The sequence below is a fragment of the Haliotis rubra genome, unplaced genomic scaffold (genome assembly GCF_003918875.1).
Source record: "Haliotis rubra isolate DU_JTF1 unplaced genomic scaffold, ASM391887v1 Scf1009, whole genome shotgun sequence".
NCBI classification, from domain to species: Eukaryota; Metazoa; Mollusca; class Gastropoda; order Lepetellida; family Haliotidae; genus Haliotis; species Haliotis rubra.
Genome location: NW_025764903.1, coordinates 11,070 through 36,065, shown reverse-complemented (window position 1 = coordinate 36,065; position 24,996 = coordinate 11,070). Strand labels below are relative to the sequence as shown.

Genomic DNA, 24,996 nt, shown 5'->3' with positions numbered 1-24,996 from the left:
TACAGCACAAAACAACCGTCATTCACCACCTGTAGTTTCACGTACATTCACTTACAGCACAAAACAACATTCACAACCGTCATTCACCAGCTGTAGTTTCACGTACATTCACTTACAGCACATAACAACCGTCATTCACCAGCTGTAGTTTCACGTACATTCACTTACAGCACATAACAACCGTCATTCACCAGCTGTAGTTTCACGTACATTCACTTACAACACATAGCAACCATCACTCACCAGCTGTAGTTTCACGTACATTCACTTACAGCACAAAACAACCGTCATTCACCAGCTGTAGTTTCACGTACATTCACTTACAGCACATAACAACCGTCATTCACCAGCTGTAGTTTCACGTACATTCACTTACAACACATAGCAACCGTCATTCACCACCTGTAGTTTCACGTACATTCACTTACAGCACAAAACAACCGTCATTCACCAGCTGTAGTTTCACGTACATTCGCTTACAGCACATAAACAACCGTCATTCACCAGCTGTAGTTTCACGTACATTCACTTACAGCACATAACAACCGTCATTCACCAGCTGTAGTTTCACGTACACATTCACTTACACACATAGCAACCGTCACGTACATTCACTTACACCAGCATTCACCAGCTGTAGTTTCACGTACATTCACTTACAACACATAACAACCGTCATTCACCAGCTGTAGTTTCACGTACATTCACTTACAGCAGATAGCAACCGTCATTCACCAGCTGTAGTTTCACGTACATTCACTTACAGCACATAACAACCGTCATTCACCAGCTGTAGTTTCACGTACATTCACTTACAACACATAGCAACCGTCACGTACATTCACTTTCACAGCAGTTGTAAACCGTCATATTCACGTACATTCACTTACAGCACAAAACAACCGTCATTCACCAGCTGTAGTTTCACGTACATTCACTTACAACACATAACAACCGTCATTCACCAGCTGTAGTTTCACGTACATTCACTTACATGACATAAAACCGTCATTCACCAGCTGTAGTTTCACGTACATTCACTTAAAACGCATATCAACCGTCGTTTACCAGCAGTAGTAACATATATACTCACTTATATCCATGTATACAACGTTGTGCACCAGCTGTTGTAACGTATGTGTTCTCTTATATCCACTTATACGACGTTGTGCATCAGCTGTTTAACAGTAGTAACCCATACATTCCCTTATCTCCACGTATATGACGTTGTGCACTAGCTGTAGTAATCGATACGTTCACTTATATCCACGTATACGACGTAGTGCATCAGCTGTAGCAACCTATACGTTCACTATATCCACGTGTACGACGTGCACCAGCTGTAGTAACCTATACGTTCACTATATCCACGTGTACGACGTGCACCAGCTGTAGTAACCTATGCGTTCACTATATCCACGTGTACGACGTGCACCAGCTGTAGTAACCTATGCGTTCACTTATATCCACGTGTACGACGTGCACCAGCTGTAGTAACCTTTACGTTCACTTATATCCACGTATACGACGTTGTGCACCAGCTGTAGTAACCTATACGTTCACTATATCCACGTGTACGACGTGCACCAGCTGTAGTAACCTATGCGTTCACTTATATCCACGTGTACGACGCGCACCAGCTGTAGTAACCTTTACGTTCACTTTATCCACGTATACGACGTTGTGCATCAGCTGAAGTAACCCATACGTTCACTTATATCCACGTGTACGACGTTGTGCACCAGCTGTAGTAACCTATACGTTCACTTATATCCACGTGTACGACGTGCACCGGCTGAAGCAAACCACACATGTCTTTATTGCCACGTGTCCACCGTCATGCACTTTGTGCAGAGACCTGAGCCTTAACTAAGGGACTGGCAAGATGTATTCCAACACGTAATGTATGCTAAAGGAAAACGGATAACACTATACGTTTATCTCCAGTGATCTATGGACGAGGGAGAACGGGAGACGAAGGAAGGAAGCCAAACATGGACTGACTGCACGAGTGTAGATGACAATACATTCACAGCAGAGCAATGGAACGACAGCATTGAAACTACATATATTGCACTTGACACGATCGATGATATGCTCCCCTGTAATATTCTTACCAATTTGGAATATTTATGTTCTTGGATAGCAACCATATATTCATTGCTGCCAAGCGACACATTAATGTTTGTGAAATATTAGTTGTAAACTATGTTTGGTCTGTTTGGCTTCAAGTAACTGATGTCACTGTCATAGGCGGCCTGCAACAACTACAGCACAGACTCTCGCACATTCCTCCACTCTTGTCAGTGGTTCTACGTGTCTGCATGGGCTCTCCATCTCTGTAAAAGTGTAGGTCAAGGTCAGATTCGACCAATACAGTTGAGCGACGATGACAGGTACATGCTCACGTTCCTTCTGAAAGAAAAAGGCCATCATACACTAAGAGCAAACATCAGAATCGTGAATGTCCATACATACTTCATGTAGGTAATACTGTGCCGTCACAGTGCCGTATGTCCGCTGCCACTTCTATCTTGTCATATTTGTAGACATACTTCATGTAGGTAATACTGTACCGTCACAGTTCTGCATGTCCGCTGCCACTTCTATCTTGTCATATTTGTATGTACATACTTTCATGTAGGTAATACTGTACCGTCACAGTTCTGTATGTCCGTTGCCACTTCTATCTTGTCATATTTGTAGACATACTTTCATGTAGGTAATACTGTACCGTCACAGTTCTGTATGTCCGCTGCCACTTCTATCTTGTCATATTTGTACACATACTTTCATGTAGGTAATACTGTACCGTCACAGTTCTGTATGTCCGCTGCCACTTCTATCTTGTCATATTTGTATACATACTTTCATGTAGGTAATACTGTACCGTCACAGTTCTGTATGTCCGCTGCCACTTCTATCTTGTCATATTTGTATACATACTTTCATGTAGGTAATACTGTACCGTCACAGTTCTGTATGTCCGCCGCCACTTCTATCTTGTCATATTTGTATGTACATACTTTCATGTAGGTAATACTGTACCGTCACAGTTCTGTATGTCCGCTGCCACTTCTATCTTGTCATATTTGTATGTACATACTTTCATGTAGGTAATACTGTACCGTCACAGTTCTGTATGTCCGCTGCCACTTCTATCTTGTCATATTTGTATACATACTTTCATGTAGGTAATACTGTGCCGTCACAGTTCTGTATGTCCGCTGCCACTTCTATCTTGTCATATTTGTATGTACATACTTTCATGTAGGTAATACTGTGCCGTCACAGTATGTCCGCTGCCATTTCTATCTTGTCATATTTGTATACATACTTTCATGTAGGTAATACTGTACCGTCACAGTGTTGTTATGTCCGCTGCCACTTCTATCTTGTCATATTTGTATGTACATGCTCTTCAAGTAGGTAACCGTTGCCACTTCTATTTTGTCGTATTTGTATACATACACTTTCATGTAGGTAATACTGTACCGTCACAGTTGTTGTATGTCCGCTGCCACTTCTATCTTGTCATCATGTACGTACTTTCATGTAGGTAATACTGTACCGTCACAGTATGTCCGCTGCCACTTCTATCTTGTCATATTTGTACACATACTTTCATGTAGGTAATTCTGTACCGTCACAGTTCTGAATATCCGCTGCCACTTCTTTCTTGTCATATTTGTATGTACATACTTTCATGTCGGTAATACTGTGCCGTCACAGTGCTGTATGTCCGCTGCCACTTCTATCTTGTCATTTTTGTATGTACATACTTTCATGTAGGTAATACTGTACCGTCACAGTGTTGTATGTCCGCCGCCACTTCTATCTTGTCATATTTGTATGTACATACTTTCATGTAGGTAATACTGTACCGTCACAGTTCTGCATGTCCGCTGCCACTTCTATCTTGTCATATTTGTATACATACTTTCATGTAGGTAATACTGTACCGTCACAGTTCTGTATGTCCGCTGCCACTTCTATCTTGTCATATTTGTATACATACTTTCATGTAGGTAATACTGTGCCGTCACAGTTCTGTATGTCCGCCGCCACTTCTATCTTGTCATATTTGTATGTACATACTTTCATGTAGGTAATACTGTGCCGTCACAGTGCCGTATGTCCGCTGCCATTTCTATCTTGTCATATTTGTATACATACTTTCATGTAGGTAATACTGTACCGTCACAGTGTTGTATGTCCGCTGCCACTTCTATCTTGTCATTTTTGTATGTACATACTTTCAAGTAGGTAAAACTGTACCGTCATAGTTCTGCATGTCCGTTGCCACTTCTATTTTGTCGTATTTGTATACATACTTTCATGTAGGTAATACTGTACCGTCACAGTGTTGTATGTCCGCTGCCACTTCTATCTTGTCATTTTTGTATGTACGTACTTTCATGTAGGTAATACTGTACCGTCACAGTGTTGTATGTCCGCTGCCACTTCTATCTTGTCATATTTGTACACATACTTTCATGTAGGTAATTCTGTACCGTCACAGTTCTGAATATCCGCTGCCACTTCTTTCTTGTCATATTTGTATGTACATACTTTCATGTAGGTAATACTGTACCGTCACAGTTCTGTATGTCCGCTGCCACGTCTATCTTGTCATATTTGTACACATACTTTCATGTAGGTAATACTGTACCGTCACAGTGTTGTATGTCCGCTGCCACTTCTATCTTGTCATATTTGTACACATACTTTCATGTAGGTAATTCTGTACCGTCACAGTTCTGTATGTCCGCTGCCACTTCTATCTTGTCATATTTGTATGTACATACTTTCATGTAGGTAATACTGTACCGTCACAGTTCTGTATGTCCGCTGCCACTTCTATCTTGTCATATTTGTATACATACTTTCATGTAGGTAATACTGTGCCGTCACAGTTCTGTATGTCCGCTGCCACTTCTATCTTGTCATATTTGTATGTACATACTTTCATGTAGGTAATACTGTACCGTCACAGTTCTGTATGTCCGCTGCCACTTCTATCTTGTCATATTTGTATACATACTTTCATGTAGGTAATACTGTACCGTCACAGTGTTGTATGTCCGCCGCCACTTCTATCTTGTCATATTTGTATGTACATACTTTCATGTAGGTAATACTGTACCGTCACAGTTCTGCATGTCCGCCGCCACTTCTATCTTGTCATATTTGTATACATACTTTCATGTAGGTAATACTGTACCGTCACAGTTTGTATGTCCGCTGCCACTTCTATCTTGTCATATTTGTATGTACGTACTTTCATGTAGGTAATACTGTACCGTCACAGTGTTGTATGTCCGCTGCCACTTCTATCTTGTCATATTTGTACACATACTACTTTCATGTAGGTAATTCTGTACCGTCACAGTTCTGAATATCCGCTGCCACTTCTTTCTTGTCATATTTGTATGTACATACTTTCATGTAGGTAATACTGTACCGTCACAGTTCTGTATGTCCGCTGCCACGTCTATCTTGTCATATTTGTACACATACTTTCATGTAGGTAATACTGTACCGTCACAGTGTTGTATGTCCGCTGCCACTTCTATCTTGTCATATTTGTACACATACTTTCATGTAGGTAATTCTGTACCGTCACAGTTCTGTATGTCCGCTGCCACTTCTTTCTTGTCATATTTGTATGTACATACTTTCATGTAGGTAATACTGTACCGTCACAGTTCTGTATGTCCGCTGCCACGTCTATCTTGTCATATTTGGACACATACTTTCATGTAGGTAATACTGTACCGTCACAGTTCTGTATGTCCGCTGCCACTTCTATCTTGTCATATTTGTATACATTCTTTCATGTCGGTAATACTGTGCCGTCACAGTTCTGTATGTCCGCTGCCACTTCTATCTTGTCATTTTTGTATGTACATACTTTCATGTAGGTAATACTGTACCGTCACAGTGTTGTATGTCCGCCGCCACTTCTATCTTGTCATATTTGTATGTACATACTTTCATGTAGGTAATACTGTACCGTCACAGTTCTGCATGTCCGCTGCCACTTCTATCTTGTCATATTTGTATACATACTTTCATGTAGGTAATACTGTACCGTCACAGTTCTGTATGTCCGCTGCCACTTCTATCTTGTCATATTTGTATACATACTTTCATGTAGGTAATACTGTGCCGTCACAGTTCTGTATGTCCGTTGCCACTTCTATCTTGTCATATTTGTATGTACATACTTTCATGTAGGTAATACTGTACCGTCACAGTGTTGTATGTCCGCCGCCACTTCTATCTTGTCATATTTGTATGTACATACTTTCATGTAGGTAATACTGTACCGTCACAGTTCTGCATGTCCGCTGCCACTTCTATCTTGTCATATTTGTATACATACTTTCATGTAGGTAATACTGTACCGTCACAGTTCTGTATGTCCGCTGCCACTTCTATCTTGTCACAGGTGGCTCTCCTCACATCGCCATCAGATTCGTACTGTTTCAGTCGGTCCTGAAGTTTCTTCATCTCTGTCTGTAAATATTTATTTGTATGCATATACAGTAAATAACGTAAATAATACAGTATGCAGAGGCAGAGATTGGAATTTCAATTAAGGCTATATTGTCTATAAATACATCATGTCTATAAATACATCGATTAGTTTTCATAAGAGATTTTATGATACAACACAACACTTTTAGCCTGAAGTGCGCATCACATAGGAGGTTAAAGTATTTGATATAAAGTATTTTAGTAAGTGAGTGAGTTTAGTGTTACGCCGCACTCAGCAATATTCCAGCTATATGGCGGCGCTCTGTAAATACAGACAATCCAGCGCTCAACAGCATGAGCATCGATCTGCGCATTTGGGAACCGATGACATGTGTCACCAAGTTAGCGAGCCTGACCACCCGATCCCGTTAGTCGCCTCTTACGACAAGCATGGGTTACTGAAGATCAATATTCTAACCTGGACCGTCACGGGTATAAAGTATTTGAGAACGATAAACCAAGATATTTGTTTAGAGAAACACCTTAGAAAGTAACATCTCCATAATGCCATTTTTTATATTTACTCAGAATTTCGCCCAGGGGAAGCTCTGGATAGATCTGAATGCCTCCCTAACAAGCTGAGTCTGTTTCTAGAACCAAGTCATTTAGAACATATTAAACAAAAACTATATTTTATATATTTAACACAGAAGATAACATCAGTATGACCAGAATGGCTATTTGTATACATTTCTGGTGAGCCCCCGTGCACGTTTCATTCGCTCCCCAATTTAGATCTATCAACAGAGTCTAAAGTGAAAAAAACTACAAAGGGTGGGTACACTTTACCTCGCTTTTTGCAGTATAAAATGATTGTTAGTAGTAGAAAGCCGACCAGGAATTCGAAAAATTTATCACATAATTCACCCCAAAACTGTAATCTCTTATGTGAGTAGGACAGACTGAATGTACCAAAAAGGACTAAGAATTGTTATACCTCTGTCGTTGGCTGGTAGGTTAGTATCCCCTTTGTGTGGGTCTTGTAATAACGATAATCATCTAATTGGTTTTAATTTCATCTTGGGTGTCTGAGTCAAATTCAGTTTTTAAGCAAGCTATGAAAGAGAAACTCCTGGTGAATCAGTTGACTAAATGCACTAATCAAGAAGCTGTTATCCATAAGGATCCTGTATAAATGGCACTGTTAATATTGTCATGCGAATATATTACCAAATATAGTCTAGCAAAGGAACCTCTTTTCCCGCAATGTTCACTCCGACCTAGTTCATAGTGACCCCCAATAGCTACTGCTAATGACTTAAGTTACACATTGTATCCAAATATCCAATCTTCATTCATGTCTGAGTCTTACGGCTAAGCCATCACGACAAGTCCCCAAAAGGCAAATCAATGAGTGAACTTACTTGTAGCGTATCGACCTGACGTCTCAGTTTCCCCACCTCCTCCTCCGCCTTGGCCCTAGCTATCTTCTGTTCATTGATCTTCTTGTCTGCGTCCAGCTTCACAGACATTATAACACCTGTTGTCAAATAGTTTATGTTTTATAATTCACAGCAAATCTCAAGGCAAGGAATACAATCAGCGTGTGGATCATTGCGACCGTACGTGTCAAGGCTTCTCTGAGACATCCACGTATAGTTATAGGCTTACTTGGTGGTTATTACCCATTATTGGCTAGTTGGCATTATTCTCAGCAGGAATCCCCTACACACAAGTGTAGTATTTGTCTGACAGGTCTCCTTAATATTCACATTTACTATGTCAACAATCACATTTGCCAATCTAGTTCCAATCTACTGGAACACACGCCAAAGAGCATAACTGAATACCATTTATTATTCTTGTTATTCTCCATAACCTGAGCAAAACCATGAGCCCTGCCGCGTCTCGTGCTGCTGACGTCACAGACACGAAGGAGAAAGCGATGTCCATCGAAAAGGAGACTAGAACGATGATGGCATCGAACACCTGAAATTAACAAGCACATGTAGAGTTACTTGACTGTTGGCATAATCCATGCATTGGGACATCCGTTACAGCTGTAACACACATTAGGACAGAGGTGGTTACATGTTACATGTTACATGCGATGTCTATCATATAACTGATGAAGACAAGGCATGTACATTGTGGATGTGAACCGAGTTGGACAAAGGTTGTGGTTCAATAGCTCGTATTTGTTTAGATGAGAGCAGAAGTGATTTTACATTCTCGATATAATGTTTAAGAAGATAACTGAACGAAATGATGTGTATAATAAGGTTTTGCTTTCAACACCGCTGTTTATAAGTACACCCGTCTCCCTGACATGTGCCATTGTCCTGCTGGGGCGTGCAATGGAAGCGCGTACCTCCTTACCACATAGAATCCAAAATGCAACGAGACATTCAAAGGTGTTTCTAAGTACAGATATTTGACATGTCAACTATATTCTGGAAAAATATTTTAAGAACGATGTAATGATCGTTACAGGCTCTGACCGACGGCGCATCAAAATTTACCTTTTCATATATCATATATATCACAGAATGGCCATGAGTTGTACCACTAGACACTGACACTTTCCCCGGCATAAACACTAAAACATTGGCATTCAAATGCCCACGACTCTATTCTGCAGAATTCTGCAATATTTGACAGCCAACGCTCTTGTAGTTGTATGAGATTACGCGTGTACACCACGGACATGCTTCTCAACACAAAGAGATGTTCTAGTGTTGACAAAAGGGAAGAAGATACCCACTGTGCATGGTCAATGGCTACTAGGTCAGCGTGACCCGCTGTTGCCAGGTTATGTCAAATAAGGACATATTACTGCATTTTTGCCAAAGACTGTCTCGTAATTTTAATGTCAAGTCCGCTTTCAATCGATACCATGCACGTCATGATGGTCGACCACCGCAACTCCAGTTTAATAGGTAGGAAAACCAGGTTCCTGTCTACCCACTGCTGACATGATCAGGCCGAGACTACACTGAGTTTATGGCTTCAGGAAATCTCTGTTAATATGCGATAGAGAAAATGTCGACATGGCACGCGTGATCACTCGAGGTGTTGCTATCAAATCAGTGCTGATGGGGAGATTCTGGAACAGACGCTGAGAACATGAAAGGCAAACTCCACACAGCTCTTGTTTCAGAAGCATAAACAATGAACCAAATAATTCAGATTTACAAGTGGGTAGGGTATCAAAATGTTGTTGCTATGCAGCATTGGTATTTCTTAAAGACCACCGTTAACTGCGCCCGTTTCAAATGCCTCATTGGTCAAGGTAACACAGGGTTGAAGAACGTCCCTGGATATTTTGCCACATGTGGTATGTCGGTGCGGAGAACGAAGTTTGTCTTTGCATCTGCCTTGTGCAGCTGGTGCTAGCATGATAATAACTTAGGAGCTACGAGGAATTATGGTTTATCTTTCCAAAAGGAAGTAATGTCATGTCATCTGTGACAGTAAGTCCCAAGGGAAAGATAAACTGTGATTCCCTATTCGTGTCGGTTATTCTCATCCTTGCCAATCATCAAATTTACAACGAATGTCTCCATATCCAATCCCTAAACACCTTGAAGATTTCTTGTGTCTGTAAGCCCAAACAAATACGTCCCCACACACCTGTCTCCACGACTGGATTGTGTAAGATAACTCGCTAGTAGCTTCCACGTTAGTACCTTAGTGTCACATACATTACAAATATAACAGCACGCTTAATTCAAGAAACATGTTGCATTTCACTCGTTACCTTTAACAAATACATGTAAATATGTTGGTACGTGTCAACATCGGTGAGTGAGAGAACGTCGGTTGAAATGGGTCTCACGGGTTTGCATAAACTTACAACGTAAGCCAATTTTTCGTTTTCATCAACAAGTCGAAACAAGACATGCTTCCCACAGGGTAATGGATGGATACGGACTATTTGTCGGTATTTATTCAGAATCCAGAGTTATGACATCTCTCATTCCATATAGGCGAGTAGATGAAACAACGAACGAATGAAAAGGAGCAAAGAAAATAAAAGACCGAGTTAGAAAGCCTGTAATTCCGGGAAGCATTACAGAATATTTACTACCTCTATCCGGCTTTCCTTATGGGTAAGAATATGTAAACATGCCTGTGTGTTAAACCGTCACCCTGTTACAGGAACATGTATGTAGTGCTAGTTCTGTCTGTACACTACACAAACTAACACTGTTGTGTTGCAAGGAAGATGGATCAGCCAGTCACCCATGGGAAAATCCACTTAATGTCTCTGAGACATTTTGTAAATAAATAGTTTGTTCAAAAATATGTCCGAAGTGAATAGTTTGTTGTCAGTGCTGAAAATATGAATAGTTTGAATTTTCCATATTAGTTTTTAATTTCAATATTTTCTTGAAATCAAACTATCAGAACAAATGAAACTACGATACAAATATATTGTTCTCACAAACTATTCACGCCCTCCCTTACAAATCAAAATGATGCTACCTAATTTGTTGTGCAGAGTTTTGTCCTGTACACCCGTGATCATGGGCTCCAGATCCAGGTTCGCCTGTCTCTGTTTCTTTGTCTGTCAACACAGAGCTGGCCTCTCCACATCAATCTCACAGCCCGTGGCATAAATGTTACACTGTTCAAACACACCAATTCATTCACTCACTACAAGTCATGCAAAGTAAGCTAGGAATACCTACCTCAGCTTTATGTTTCAATAAATGTGTTCCCTCAGCTATTATTTTACATATAACCTGAAAGTATAACCGCATTGTATTAGATCTGTCACTGAACATGGGAGGAAATGTTTCATATCTTCATTTAGAATAAAAAAGTAGGAGAAACCATGCTCCCATAAATAGAATTACATTTGTGACATCAGAAAAAGATAAAATGTTAAAATATAATCCGTTCGAAACGAGATGATGCCTTCAGTAACTGAAGCCACGTTGTCAAGACATGTAGATGCACCTACCTCCACTACAAATATAGCTAATATTGTCAAGCTAGCGTAATGGAGCGAATGTTCGACAATTTCTTTGTTACTGTGATGATGATGTTGATGGTGTACATGATGCTGAGTATCGTTGCTATTGATATAAAAATGATTGTCTGTTGCATTCGTGTCCGTTATGTGCACGTATTTGTCTCCAGAATGATGTTCAGTTGATCTTGTCATTCTCCGGGAAAGTCCGTGGTGTTCCGTCTCATTGTAGACGCCCATTTCGTACCAGGCTGCCGTGTGATTGGTATGTGTTGCATTGATATGAGTCTCAACTGGGCCATTGTCCGGAACTGAAAATATATGATATGATATTACTAAAGATACAATGTTTAGATATTGCTTTGGTAGAACTGGCAAAATGAGGAAGGGAGTTATGTCCTGGCTCCGTGCAGCTCACTCAATTAATAACTCAAATCAAATTTAAGTTCCCCCAGAATATCTCCACCATTTAGTCAACTTTCCTCGACCACGGACCTAAATATCTCTTACTCCTCGTATTACACCACAAATTCTCCTCTCACTCCTGATCCATGCAAACAAACCACCTCTCACTCCTGATCCATGCAAACAAACCAACTCTCACTCCTGATCCATGCAAACAAACCACCTCTGACTCCTAATATTGCCACTAAACCACCTCTCACCCCTGATCCATGCAAACAAACCACCTCTCACTCCTGATCCATGCAAACAAACCACCTCTGACTCCTAATATTGCCACCAAACCACCTCTCACCCCTGATCCATGCAAACAAACCACCTCTCACTCCTGATCCATGCAAACAAACCACCTCTCTCTCACTCCTAATATTGCACCAAACCACCTCTCACCCCTGATCCATGCAAACAAACCACCTCTCATCACTCCTGATCCATGCAAACAAACCACCTCTCACTCCTAATATTGCCACCAAACCACCTCTCACCCTGATCCATGCAAACAAACCACCTCTCACACCTGATCCATGCAAACAAACCACCTCTGACTCCTAATATTGCCACCAAACCACCTCTCACACCTGATCCATGCAAACAAACCACCTCTCACTCCTGATCCATGCAAACAAACCACCTCTCACTCCTTATCCATGCCACCAAACCACCTCTCACTCCTGATCCATGCAAACAAACCACCTCTCACTCCTAATATTGCCACCAAACCACCTCTCAATTATGATCCATGCTACCAAACCACCTCTCACTCCTGATCCATGCAAACAAACCACCTCTGACTCCTAATATTGCCACCAAACCACCTCTCAATTATGATCCATGCTACCAAACCACCTCTCACCCCTGATCCATGCAAACAAACCACCTCTCACTCCTGATCCATGCAAACAAACCACCTCTGACTCCTAATATTGCCACCAAACCACCTCTCACACCTGATCCATGCAAACAAACCACCTCTCACTCCTGATCCATGCAAACAAACCACCTCTCACTCCTAATATTGCCACCAAACCACCTCTCAATTATGATCCATGCTACCAAACCACCTCTCACACCTGATCCATGCAAACAAACCACCTCTCACACCTGATCCATGCAAACAAACCACCTCTCACACCTGATCCATGCAAACCAAACCACCTCTCACTCCTGATCCATGCAACCAAACCACCTCTCACCCTGATCCATGCAAATAAAACCACCTTCTCACACCTGATCCATGCAAACAAACCACCTCTCACACCCTGATCCATGCAAACAAACCACCTCCTCTCACACCTGATCCATGCAAACAAACCACCTCTCACTCCTGATCCATGCAAACAAACCACCTCTCACACCTGATCCATGCTACCAAACCACCTCTCACTCCTGATCCATGCAAACAAACCACCTCTCACTCCTGATCCATGCAAACAAACCACCTCTCACACCTGATCCATGCAAACAAACCACCTCTCACACCTGATCCATGCAAACAAACCACCTCTCACACCTGATCCATGCAAACAAACCACCTCTCACTCCTGATCCATGCAAACAAACCACCTCTCACACCTGATCCATGCAAACAAACCACCTCTCACACCTGATCCATGCAAACAAACCACCTCTCACTCCTGATCCATGCAAACAAACCACCTCTCACTCCTGATCCATGCAAACAAACCACCTCTCACTCCTGATCCATGCAAACAAACCCACCTCTCACTCCTGATCCATGCAAACAAAACCACCTCTCACTCCTGATCCATGCAAACAAAACCACCTCTCACTCCTGATCCATGCAAACAAAACCACCTCTCACTCCTGATCCATGCAAACAAACCACCTCTCACTCCTGATCCATGCAAACAAACCACCTCTCACTCCTGATCCATGCAAACAAACCACCTCTCACACCTGATCCATGCAAACAAACCACCTCTCACACCTGATCCATGCAAACAAACCACCTCTCACACCTGATCCATGCAAACAAACCACCTCTCACTCCTGATCCATGCAAACAAACCACCTCTCACTCCTGATCCATGCTACCAAACCACCTCTCACTCCTGATCCATGCAAACAAACCACCTCTCACTCCTGATCCATGCAAACAAACCACCTCTCACACCTGATCCATGCAAACAAACCACCTCTCACCCCTGATCCATGCAAACAAACCACCTCTCACTCCTGATCCATGCCACCAAACCACCTCTCACTCCTGATCCATGCAAACAAACCACCTCTGACTCCTAATATTGCCACCAAACCACCTCTCAATCATGATCCATGCTACCAAACCACCTCTCACTCCTGATCCATGCAAACAAACCACCTCTCACTCCTAATATTGCCACCAAACCACCTCTCAATTATGATCCATGCTACCAAACCACCTCTCACACCTAATCCATGCAAACAAACCACCTCTCACACCTGATCCATGCAAACAAACCACCTCTCACTCCTGATCCATGTCACCAAACCACCTCTCACTCCTGATCCATGTCACCAAACCACCTCTCACACCTGATCCATGCAAACAAACCACCTCTCACACCTGATCCATGCAAACAAACCACCTCTCACTCCTGATCCATGCAAACAAACCACCTCTCACACCTGATCCATGCAAACAAACCACCTCTCACTCCTGATCCATGCAAACAAACCACCTCTCACACCTGATCCATGCAAACAAACCACCTCTCACTCCTGATCCATGCAAACAAACCACCTCTCACTCCTGATCCATGCTACCAAACCACCTCTCACTCCTGATCCATGCAAACAAACCACCTCTCACACCTGATCCATGCAAACAAACCACCTCTCACACCCTGATCCATGCAAACAAACCACCTCTCACACCTGATCCATGCAAACAAACCACCTCTCACACCTGATCCATGCAAACAAACCACCTCTCTCACTCCTGATCCATGCAAACAAAACCACCTCTCACTCCTGATCCATGCAAACAAACCACCTCTCACTCCTGATCCATGCAAACAAACCACCTCTCACACCTGATCCATGCAAACAAACCACCTCTCACTCCTGATCCATGCAAACAAACCACCTCTCACTCCTGATCCATGCAAACAAACCACCTCTCACACCTGATCCATGCAAACAAACCACCTCTCACTCCTGATCCATGCAAACAAACCACCTCTCACTCCTGATCCATGCAAACAAACCACCTCTCACCCCTGATCCATGCAAACAAACCACCTCTCACACCTGATCCATGCAAACAAACCACCTCTCACTCCTGATCCATGCAAACAAACCACCTCTCACTCCTGATCCATGCAAACAAACCACCTCTCACTCCTGATCCATGCAAACAAACCACCTCTCACTCCTAATATTGCCACCAAACCACCTCTCACCCCTGATCCATGCAAACAAACCACCTCTCACTCCTGATCCATGCAAACAAACCACCTCTCACTCCTGATCCATGCAAACAAACCACCTCTGACTCCTAATATTGCCACCAAACCACCTCTCACACCTGATCCATGCAAACAAACCACCTCTCACTCCTGATCCATGCAAACAAACCACCTCTCACTCCTAATATTGCCACCAAACCACCTCTCACCCTGATCCATGCAAACAAACCACCTCTCACACCTGATCCATGCCACCAAACCAACTCTCACTCACTATGATCCATGCTACCAAACCACCTCTCACTCCTGATCCATGCAAACAAACCACCTCTCACTCCTAATATTGCCACCAAACCACCTCTCAATTATGATCCATGCTACCAAACCACCTCTCACACCTGATCCATGCAAACAAACCACCTCTCACACCTGATCCATGCAAACAAACCACCTCTCACACTCCTGATCCATGCCACCAAACCACCTCTCACACCTGCTGATCCATGTCACCAAACCAACTCTCACACCTGATCCATGCAACCAAACCACCTCTCACACCTGATCCATGCAAACAAACCACCTCTCACACCTGATCCATGCAAACAAACCACCTCTCACACCTGATCCATGCAAACAAACCACCTCTCACTCCTGATCCATGCAAACAAACCACCTCTCACACCTGATCCATGCTACCAAACCAACTCTCACTCCTGATCCATGCAAACAAACCACCTCTCACACCTGATCCATGCTACCAAACCACCTCTCACTCCTGATCCATGCAAACAAACCACCTCTCACACCTGATCCATGCAAACAAACCACCTCTCACACCTGATCCATGCAAACAAACCACCTCTCACACCTGATCCATGCAAACAAACCACCTCTCACACCTGATCCATGCTACCAAACCACCTCTCACACCTGATGATGCCATGCCACCTCTCACCTCTCACTCCAAACCCACCTCTCACTCCTGATCCATGCAAACAAACCACCTCTCACACCTGATCCATGCAAACAAACCACCTCTCACTCCTGATCCATGCAAACAAACCACCTCTCACTCCTGATCCATGCAAACAAACCACCTCTCACCCCTGATCCATGCAAACAAACCACCTCTCACTCCTGATCCACCAAAACCTCTCAAACCATCCTCTCACCACCTGATCCATGCAAACAAACCACCTCTCACACCTCCTGATCCATGCAAACAAACCACCTCTGACTCCTAATATTGCCACCAAACCACCTCTCAATTATGATCCATGCAAACAAACCACCTCTCACCCCTGATCCATGCAAACAAACCACCTCTCACTCCTGATCCATGCAAAAAACCCTCTGACTCCTAATATTGCCACCAAACCACCTCTCACACCTGATCCAATGCAAACAAACCACCTCTCACTCCTGATCCATGCAAACAAACCACCTCTCACTCCTAATATTGCCACCAAACCACCTCTCAATTATGATCCATGCTACCAAACCACCTCTCACACCTGATCCATGCAAACAAACCACCTCTCACACCTGATCCATGCAAACAAACCACCTCTCACTCCTGATCCATGCCACCAAACCACCTCTCACACCCTGATCCATGCTACCAAACCACCTCTCACACCTGATCCATGCTACCAAACCACCTCTCCTCTCACCTGATCCATGCAAACAAACCACCACCTCTCACACCTGATCCATGCAAACAAACCACCTCTCACTCCTGATCCATGCAAACAAAACCACCTCTCACTCCTGATCCATGCAAACAAACCACCTCACTCCTGGGATCCATGCAAACAAACCACCTCTCTCACTCCTGATCCATGCCACCAAACCACCTCTCACTCCTGATCCATGCAAACAAACCACCTCTCACCCCTCTGATCCATGCAAACAAACCACCTCTCACTCCTGATCCATGCAAACAAACCACCTCTCACACTGATCCATGCAAACAAAACCACCTCTCACACCTGATCCATGCAAACAAACCACTCTCCTGGATCCATCTCACTCCTGATCCATGCAAACAAACCACCTCTGACTCCTAATATTGCCACCAAACCACCTCTCACACCTAATCCATGCAAACAAACCACCTCTCACACCTGATCCATGCAACCAAACCACCTCTCACTCCTTATCCATGTCACCAAACCACCTCTCACTCCTGATCCATGCAAACAAACCACCTCTGACTCCTAATATTGCCACCAAACCACCTCTCAATTATGATCCATGCTACCAAACCACCTCTCACTCCTGATCCATGCAAACAAACCACCTCTGACCTCTCCACAAAACCACCTGATCCATGCAAACAAACCACTCTCTCACTGATGATCCATGCAAACAAACCACCTCTCACTCCTGATCCATGCAAACAAACCACCTCTCACTCCTGATCACCTCTGCCACCAAACCACCTCTCTCACACCTGATCCATGCAAACAAACCACCTCTCACTCTCTGATGATCCATGCTACCAAACCACCTCTCACTCCTGGATCCATGTCACCAAACCACCTCTCACTCCTGATCCATGCAAACAAACCACCTCTGACTCCTAATATTGCCACCAAACCACCTCTCACACCTGATCCATGCTAACAAACCACCTCTCACACCTGATCCATGCAAACAAACCACCTCTCACACCTGATCCATGCAAACAAACCACCTCTCACTCCTGATCCATGCAAACAAACCACCTCTCACACCTGATCCATGCCACCAAACCAACTCTCACTCCTGATCCATGCAAACAAACGACCTCTCACTCCTGATGCATGCTACCAAACCACCTCTCACTCCTGATCCATGCAAACAAACCACCTCTCACCTCTCACAAACCACCTCTCACATGATCCATGCAAACAAACCACCTCTCACACCTGATCCATGCAAACAAACCACCTCTCACACCTGATCCATGCAACTCAAACCACCTCTCACCTCTCAAACAAACCACCTCCTGATCCATGCAAACAAACCACCTCTCACTCCTGATCCATGCACCAAACCACCTTCTCACTCCTGATCCATGCAAACAAAACCACCTCTCACACCTGGATCCATGCAAACAAACCACCTCCTGATCCATGCAAACAAACCACCTCTCTCACTCCTGATCCATGCAAACAAACCACCTCTCACTCATCCATGCAAACAAAACCACCTCACTCCTGATCCATGCAAACAAACCACCTCTCACTCCTGATCCATGCAAACAAACCACCTCTCACTCCTGATCCATGCAAACAAACCACCTTCTCACACCTGATCCATGCTACCAAAACAACCACCTCTCACTCCTGGATCCATGCAAACAAACCACCTCTCACACCTGATCCATGTAAACAAAACCACCTCTCACTCCTGATCCATGCAAACAAACCACCTTCTCACTCCTGATCCATGCAAACAAAACCACCTCTCACCCTGGATCCATGCAAACAAACCACCTCTCACCCCTGATCCATGCAAACAAACCACCTCACTTCCATGCAAACAAACCACCTCTCACTCCTGATCCATGCAAACAAACCACCTCTCACTCCTAATCCATGCTACCAAAACCACCTCTCACCCCTGATCCATGCAAACAAACAACCTCTCACACCTGATCCATGCAAACAAACCACCTCTCACTCCTGATCCATGCAAACAAACCACCTCTCACACCCTGATCCATGCAAACAAACCACCTCTCACACCTGATCCATGCAAACAAACCACCTCTCACTCTGATCCATGGAACCAGACCACCTCACTGATCCATGCAAACAAACCACCTCTGACTCCTAATATTGCCACCAAACCACCTCTCACCCCTGATCCATGCAAACAAACCACCTCTCACTCCTGATCCATGCAAACAAACCACCTCTGACTCCTAATATTGCCACCAAACCACCTCTCACACCTAATCCATGCAAACAAACCACCTCTCACACCTGATCCATGCTACCAAACCACCTTTCACTCCTTATCCATGTCACCAAACCACCTCTCACTCCTGATCCATGGAAAACAAACCACCTCTCACTCCTAATATTGCCACCAAAACCACCTCTCACACCTGATCCATGCTACCAAACCACCTCTCACTCCTGATCCATGCAAACAAACCACCTCTCACACCTGGATCCATGCAAACAAACCAACTTCTCACACCTGGATCCATGCACCAAATGCACACAAACCACCTTCTCACTCCTGGACCTTTTGCCACCAAACCACCTCTCAGTTATGATCCATGCTACCCAACCACCTTCTCAGTTATGATCCATGCTACTAAACCACCTCTGACTTCTGATCAATGTCACCAAACTACTTCTCACTCCTGATCCATGGAAACAAACCACCTCTCTGGACTCCTAATATTGCCACTAAAAAACCATTCCTCTCAAATTATGATCCATGCTACTAAACCAATTCTCTGACTTTCTGATCCATGTCACCAAAACCACTTCTCACTCTCGTGATTCATGCACATCACGCCCACTGATTACAAGCCATCCAACCACATCACGCTCCACTACAAGCCATCCAACCACTACTATCACGCCTCCAGCACTACAAGCTCTTTCCAACTACTCTGACCCTCCCACTACACAAGCTATCCAACCACATCACGCCCACTCATGCCATCCAACCACATCACGCCTCCACCACAAGCCATCTAACCACATCACGCTCCACTACAAGCCAATTCAACCACATCACGCTCCACTACAAGCCATCCAACTACATCACGCTCCACTACAAGTAAGTTTTCCAACTACCTGACCTCCTCCTACATGTCATCCAAAATACCTCACCCTCCACTACAAGCCATCCAACCACATCACGCTCCACTACATGCCATCCAACCACATCACGCCTCCACTACAAGCCATCTAACCACATCACGCCCACTACAAGCCATCCAACCACATCACGCTTCCCACTACAAGCCTTCTCCCAACCACATCACGCCCACCATTGCCATCCAAACCACATCACGCTCCACTACAAGCCATCCAACCACATCACGCTCCACTACAAGCCATCCAACCACTCTTCACGCTCCCACTACAAGCCATCCAACCACATCACGCCCACTACAAGCCTTCCAACTACCTGACCTCCACTACAAGCCATCCAAACACCTCACGCCCACTACAAGCCATCCAACCACATCACGCCCACTACAAGCCATCCAACCACCCTACGCTCCACTACAAGCCATCCAACCACATCACGCCCACTACTCAAAGCCATCCAACCACCTCACGCCCACTACATAAGCCATCCAAATCCACCTAACGCTCCACTACAAGCCACATCCAACCACCTCACGCCCACTACAAGCCATCTAACCACCTAACGCCCCTCATTACAAGCCATCCAACCACCTCACGCTCCACCACAAGCCATCCAACCACCTAACGCTCCACTACAAGCCATCCAACCACCTCACGCCCACTACAAGCCATCCAACCACATCACGCCTTCCACTTCAAGCCATCCAACCAAATCACGCTCCACTCACAAGCCATCCAACTACCTGACACTCCACTACATGCCATCCAACCACCACCTAACGCTCCACTACAAGCCATCCAACTACCTGACACTCCACTACCTACAAGCCATCCAACTACCTGACACTCCACTACAAGCCATCCAACCACATCACGCTCCACTACAAGCCATCCAACCACCTAACGCTCCACTACAAGCCATCCAACCACCTCACGCTCCACTACAAGCCATCCAACCACCTAACGCTCCACTACAAGCCATCCAACCACCTCACGCTCCACCACAAGCCATCCAACCACCTAACGCTCCACTACAAGCCATCCAACCACCTCACGCTCCACTACAAGCCATCCAACCACATCACGCTCCACTTCAAGCCATCCAACCACATCACGCTCCACTACAAGCCATCCAACTACCTGACACTCCACTACAAGCCATCCAACCACCTAACGCTCCACTACAAGCCATCCAACTACCTGACACTCCACTACAAGCCATCCAACTACCTGACACTCCACTACAAGCCATCCAACCACATCACGCTCCACTACAAGCCATCCAACTACCTGACACTCCACTACAAGCCATCCAACCACCTAACGCTCCACTACAAGCCATCCAACCACCTCACGCTCCACTACAAGCCATCCAACCACATCACGCTCCACTACAAGCCATCCAACCACCTCACGCTCCACCACAAGCCATCCCACTTCTCATACCACCACAAGCTATCAAACCACCACATGCAATCAAAACAACTTCTCTCCTGTACTCTTTTGGTAAGTAATCAAGGATGTTGATGTGTATAGTCTTTGTAATAAGATATTCTTTAAGAGGCCCGAGACTATAGGGCTTTTGTTTTGGGAGGGGTAAGTCGATCGGTTCCACCTGCGGCAGGCAGTCTTTGCAAAATACGTCTTGAGTGATGTGCGCCTGCCGTCTTTTATCACAAACAACAATTCTATCTACCCCTGTGTTCTGATGCTTCAGTCGAAGTTCAAAGAGGTTGTCAATGCGACAACAGTTTAATAACAAAGCATAGCTTCACAGTTATTCCAGAAATACATGTACTTTATTTACAAGATGTGTGCAGCTTGCAAGAATCAAATAGAGCTGTATTTTGATTAGTATTTTACGTAATCTGTTACCATGACAACGGTGTAACAGTAGCCGGCGTCAAGACTTCTTAGTCTATTTGATATAATTCTCCAGCTAGCTGAAGGAAATCTCCTCCTCTCAGAGAGAAGGAGGTAAAACTCTTGGGGGTTAGTTTTGGTACCGTCTCAAGTCTTTCGCTTTTGGTTCTAATAACAAACCAATCAAAACGTCGCATTTCCGATCTCTGCCAATTAGATTGCTCGTAGCTAAAAGCGACAGCAGAAATAACAGCACACTGTGACCTTGGTACATACAGTGGTCTAAGAGCAGTTTAGGAAATAATGGTTTAGATAAGTTGGGATAATTTAGACAGAGAGAGAGAGAGCGAGAGAGAAAGAGAGAGAGTTATTGTTTTTGGTTTTGTTGTTCTAAAGGCCGTCAGCAACTGATATTCCGGTATTCGTAACATCAAACTTAGAAAGAGTTACATAATTAACTGAAATGTTGGTTTTCTGGAGAACCGATGCCAGCGTGTTTGTGTTCAACATCAAGTAGCTGCTAAGAGTATTCTTGTGAACGCCAACAAGAAATGTCTTTGACTGTCAGCACTGATCGGTTCTGCACGAGTCCAACATATGCTCATGCCAAGCAGTGCCCCATATCTTAGTGAAACTTACTGACGATGATCACAAGGTCTATCTTAGTGATTTGGGAAGCTTACTGACGATGATCAGAAGGTCTATCTTAGTGATTTGGGAAACTAACTGACGATGATCACAAGGTCTATCTTAGTGATTTGGGAAACTTACTGACGAGGATCACAAGGTCTATCTTAGTGATTTGGGAAACTTACTGAAGAGGATCACAAGGTCTATCTTAGTGATTTGGGAAATTTTACGGTGATCACAAGGTCTGTAGCAAGGATTGGGAAACTTGCTGACGAAGATCACAAGGTCTATCTTTGTGATTTGGGAAATTTGACGATGATCACAAAGTCTGTAGAGAGGATTGGGAAATTTACTGACTATGATCACAATTTTACTAGCAAGGATTGGGAAACTTACTGACGATGATCACAAGGTTTCTAGCAAGGATTGGGAAACTTACTGACGATGATCACAAAGTTTCTAGCAAGGATTGGGCACTTACTGACGATGATCACAAAGTTTCTAGCAAGGATTGGGAAACTTACTGACGATGATCACAAGGTCTGTAGCAAGGATAAGGGAACTAAATGATTGTCAGGTACATTTCAATGCTTAGAGGAACGTAAAGCTATGATCTCTTGTCTATGCCAATGATTATGAGAAGTTACACAAATTGATCTCGAGATTTATGCCAATGACGAGGGGAACTTTACTGACGATGATTTCGAGGTCTATAAGCATCTCGAAGACGACGATGAGGCTGTCCAGTACCACCAGGGCGATGATCACGTACTGCACTTTGTTCGTCTTCAGAAACTCGGCCAGTCTCTCTCGCCATCTGCAATTACATGGATTACTAGGAAGGAGCCACGATTACCCATTTGTTGTTACAGTGTGTGGTAATTGTACACGGCTGGTCAATCAACACGATTACAACTCACGCCTCCAAAAAATTAAATAAATTTAACAGATGTTTGGAATACCATTACCAGCCTTTACTATAACCGATTTGGGTAAAGCAGACTTTGTTATTCTGAATACTTCCCGTGAAAATTCATGATTACAAACAAAAGGGTTTAGGAAATGGATACTATCGATAGCAGTTAAAACTAGCAAAACAGTATAAAGCACACAGAAATCGGACGTAATAAAGGCGTTCGATATATCTTGTTTTCCTCCGACATCACAAGATAGATCTTGCATATAGACTTGTTGTTGATGGATATTTCTACATCCACACATAAATTGTCCACAGCCTGTTGTGTACACAGGTCGCGGCTCGTACAGGCGCTATATTTGTAAGGATGTCACAAATATCCTATTCACAAACATGCCATTCCCTCCACATCACTAAAACCACACACATCATAAATAATTGTATCTGTAGGGAAGTATCTCACACAAATCCCTAAATCTACTGTGTACGTCGCATGCAAATCTAGTGGATATAAATTCATCACGGCGTAATGAAGGATTGAAGGATACTGTCTTTGACAGGTCATCGATTCCCTGGTCATCAGAGATTCCTGATGTTGAGTCGCAGCTTAAACCCTCCTTTTCTGGAAATAACATCTTGTCAGAGAGAATCAGCAGCAACAGGCATCCATCAGCTTCAGACGCGATATGATGGACAGCTGAGATCATCTTGCACAAGTGTGTTTGGCAAAGAGAAGCGCTGAAGATCAGTTACTGACGAAAGGCCAAATCACCTCAAAGACTTACAAATACTTTCGCATGTTGTTGTGTTTGGATTTAATAAAGGTCACACAGTGACCTCCCGTCCTACAGCCTCCTCTAATCTAACAGGCGGTATCCTTATCTTTTACAAAGAATGACCACCCGTCATACAGCGTCCACTAATCTAACATGCGGTTTCTTTATCTTCTACATAGAATGTTCTTCCGTCCTACTGCGTCCTCTAATCCAACAGGCAGATTCCTTATGTGCTACAAAGAATGTCGTCCGTATTACAGCGTCCTCTAATCCAACAGGCAGATTCCTTATGAGCTACAAAGAATGTCGTCCGTATTACAGCGTTCCTCTAATCCAACAGGCAGATTCCCCTTTATGTGCTACAAAGAATGCCTTCCTTGTCCCACAAGGTACAGACACTCCACCTACCGCTCATCTCGGCTTTTCAGGACTCATGCAACATAAGCTAAGGCCCATTCAATTGTAGGGCAGTGCTGTACCACTGAATACGGTTAGTCAAAGGATGTCAGTGTGGGTGCTGCAGAGGTGAGACAAACCTCGCAAATGTTGACAAATTTACGGAACATTCTGCGTCAAGTTAACTAAGTGCACATACCTACCTTGATAGCATTAAAACACTCCACGTCAATTATGTACACGAGTTAATCGATCT

General features: G+C 43.9%; 1 protein-coding gene across 1 annotated transcript; it reads right to left on the bottom strand.

Moving 5' to 3' along the window:
• Window positions 1-898: 898 nt before the first annotated feature.
• On the bottom strand, window positions 899-24,275 carry LOC124268211. Its single transcript, XM_046703244.1, has 8 exons — window positions 24,117-24,275; window positions 23,345-23,501; window positions 11,453-11,772; window positions 11,178-11,231; window positions 8,334-8,472; window positions 7,908-8,023; window positions 6,411-6,522; window positions 899-2,415 (listed from the first exon to the last, which is right to left on the bottom strand). Exons 1-8 carry the CDS (start codon window positions 24,273-24,275, stop codon window positions 2,405-2,407), a joined length of 1,068 nt encoding a protein of 355 aa, XP_046559200.1. The 3' UTR covers window positions 899-2,404.
• Window positions 24,276-24,996: the final 721 nt, after the last annotated feature.

Coding starts and splice junctions, on each gene's coding strand:
- LOC124268211 (XM_046703244.1), bottom strand. CDS start 24,275: ATGATCTCAGCTGTCCATCATATCGCGTCTGAAGCTGATGGATGCCTG. Junction 8,024..8,333: donor AATAACAAGAATAATAAATG/GTATTCAGTTAT, acceptor ATTTGACAACAG/GTGTTATAATGTCTGTGAAG. Junction 6,523..7,907: donor GTCAGGTCGATACGCTACAA/GTAAGTTCACTC, acceptor AAATATTTACAG/ACAGAGATGAAGAAACTTCA.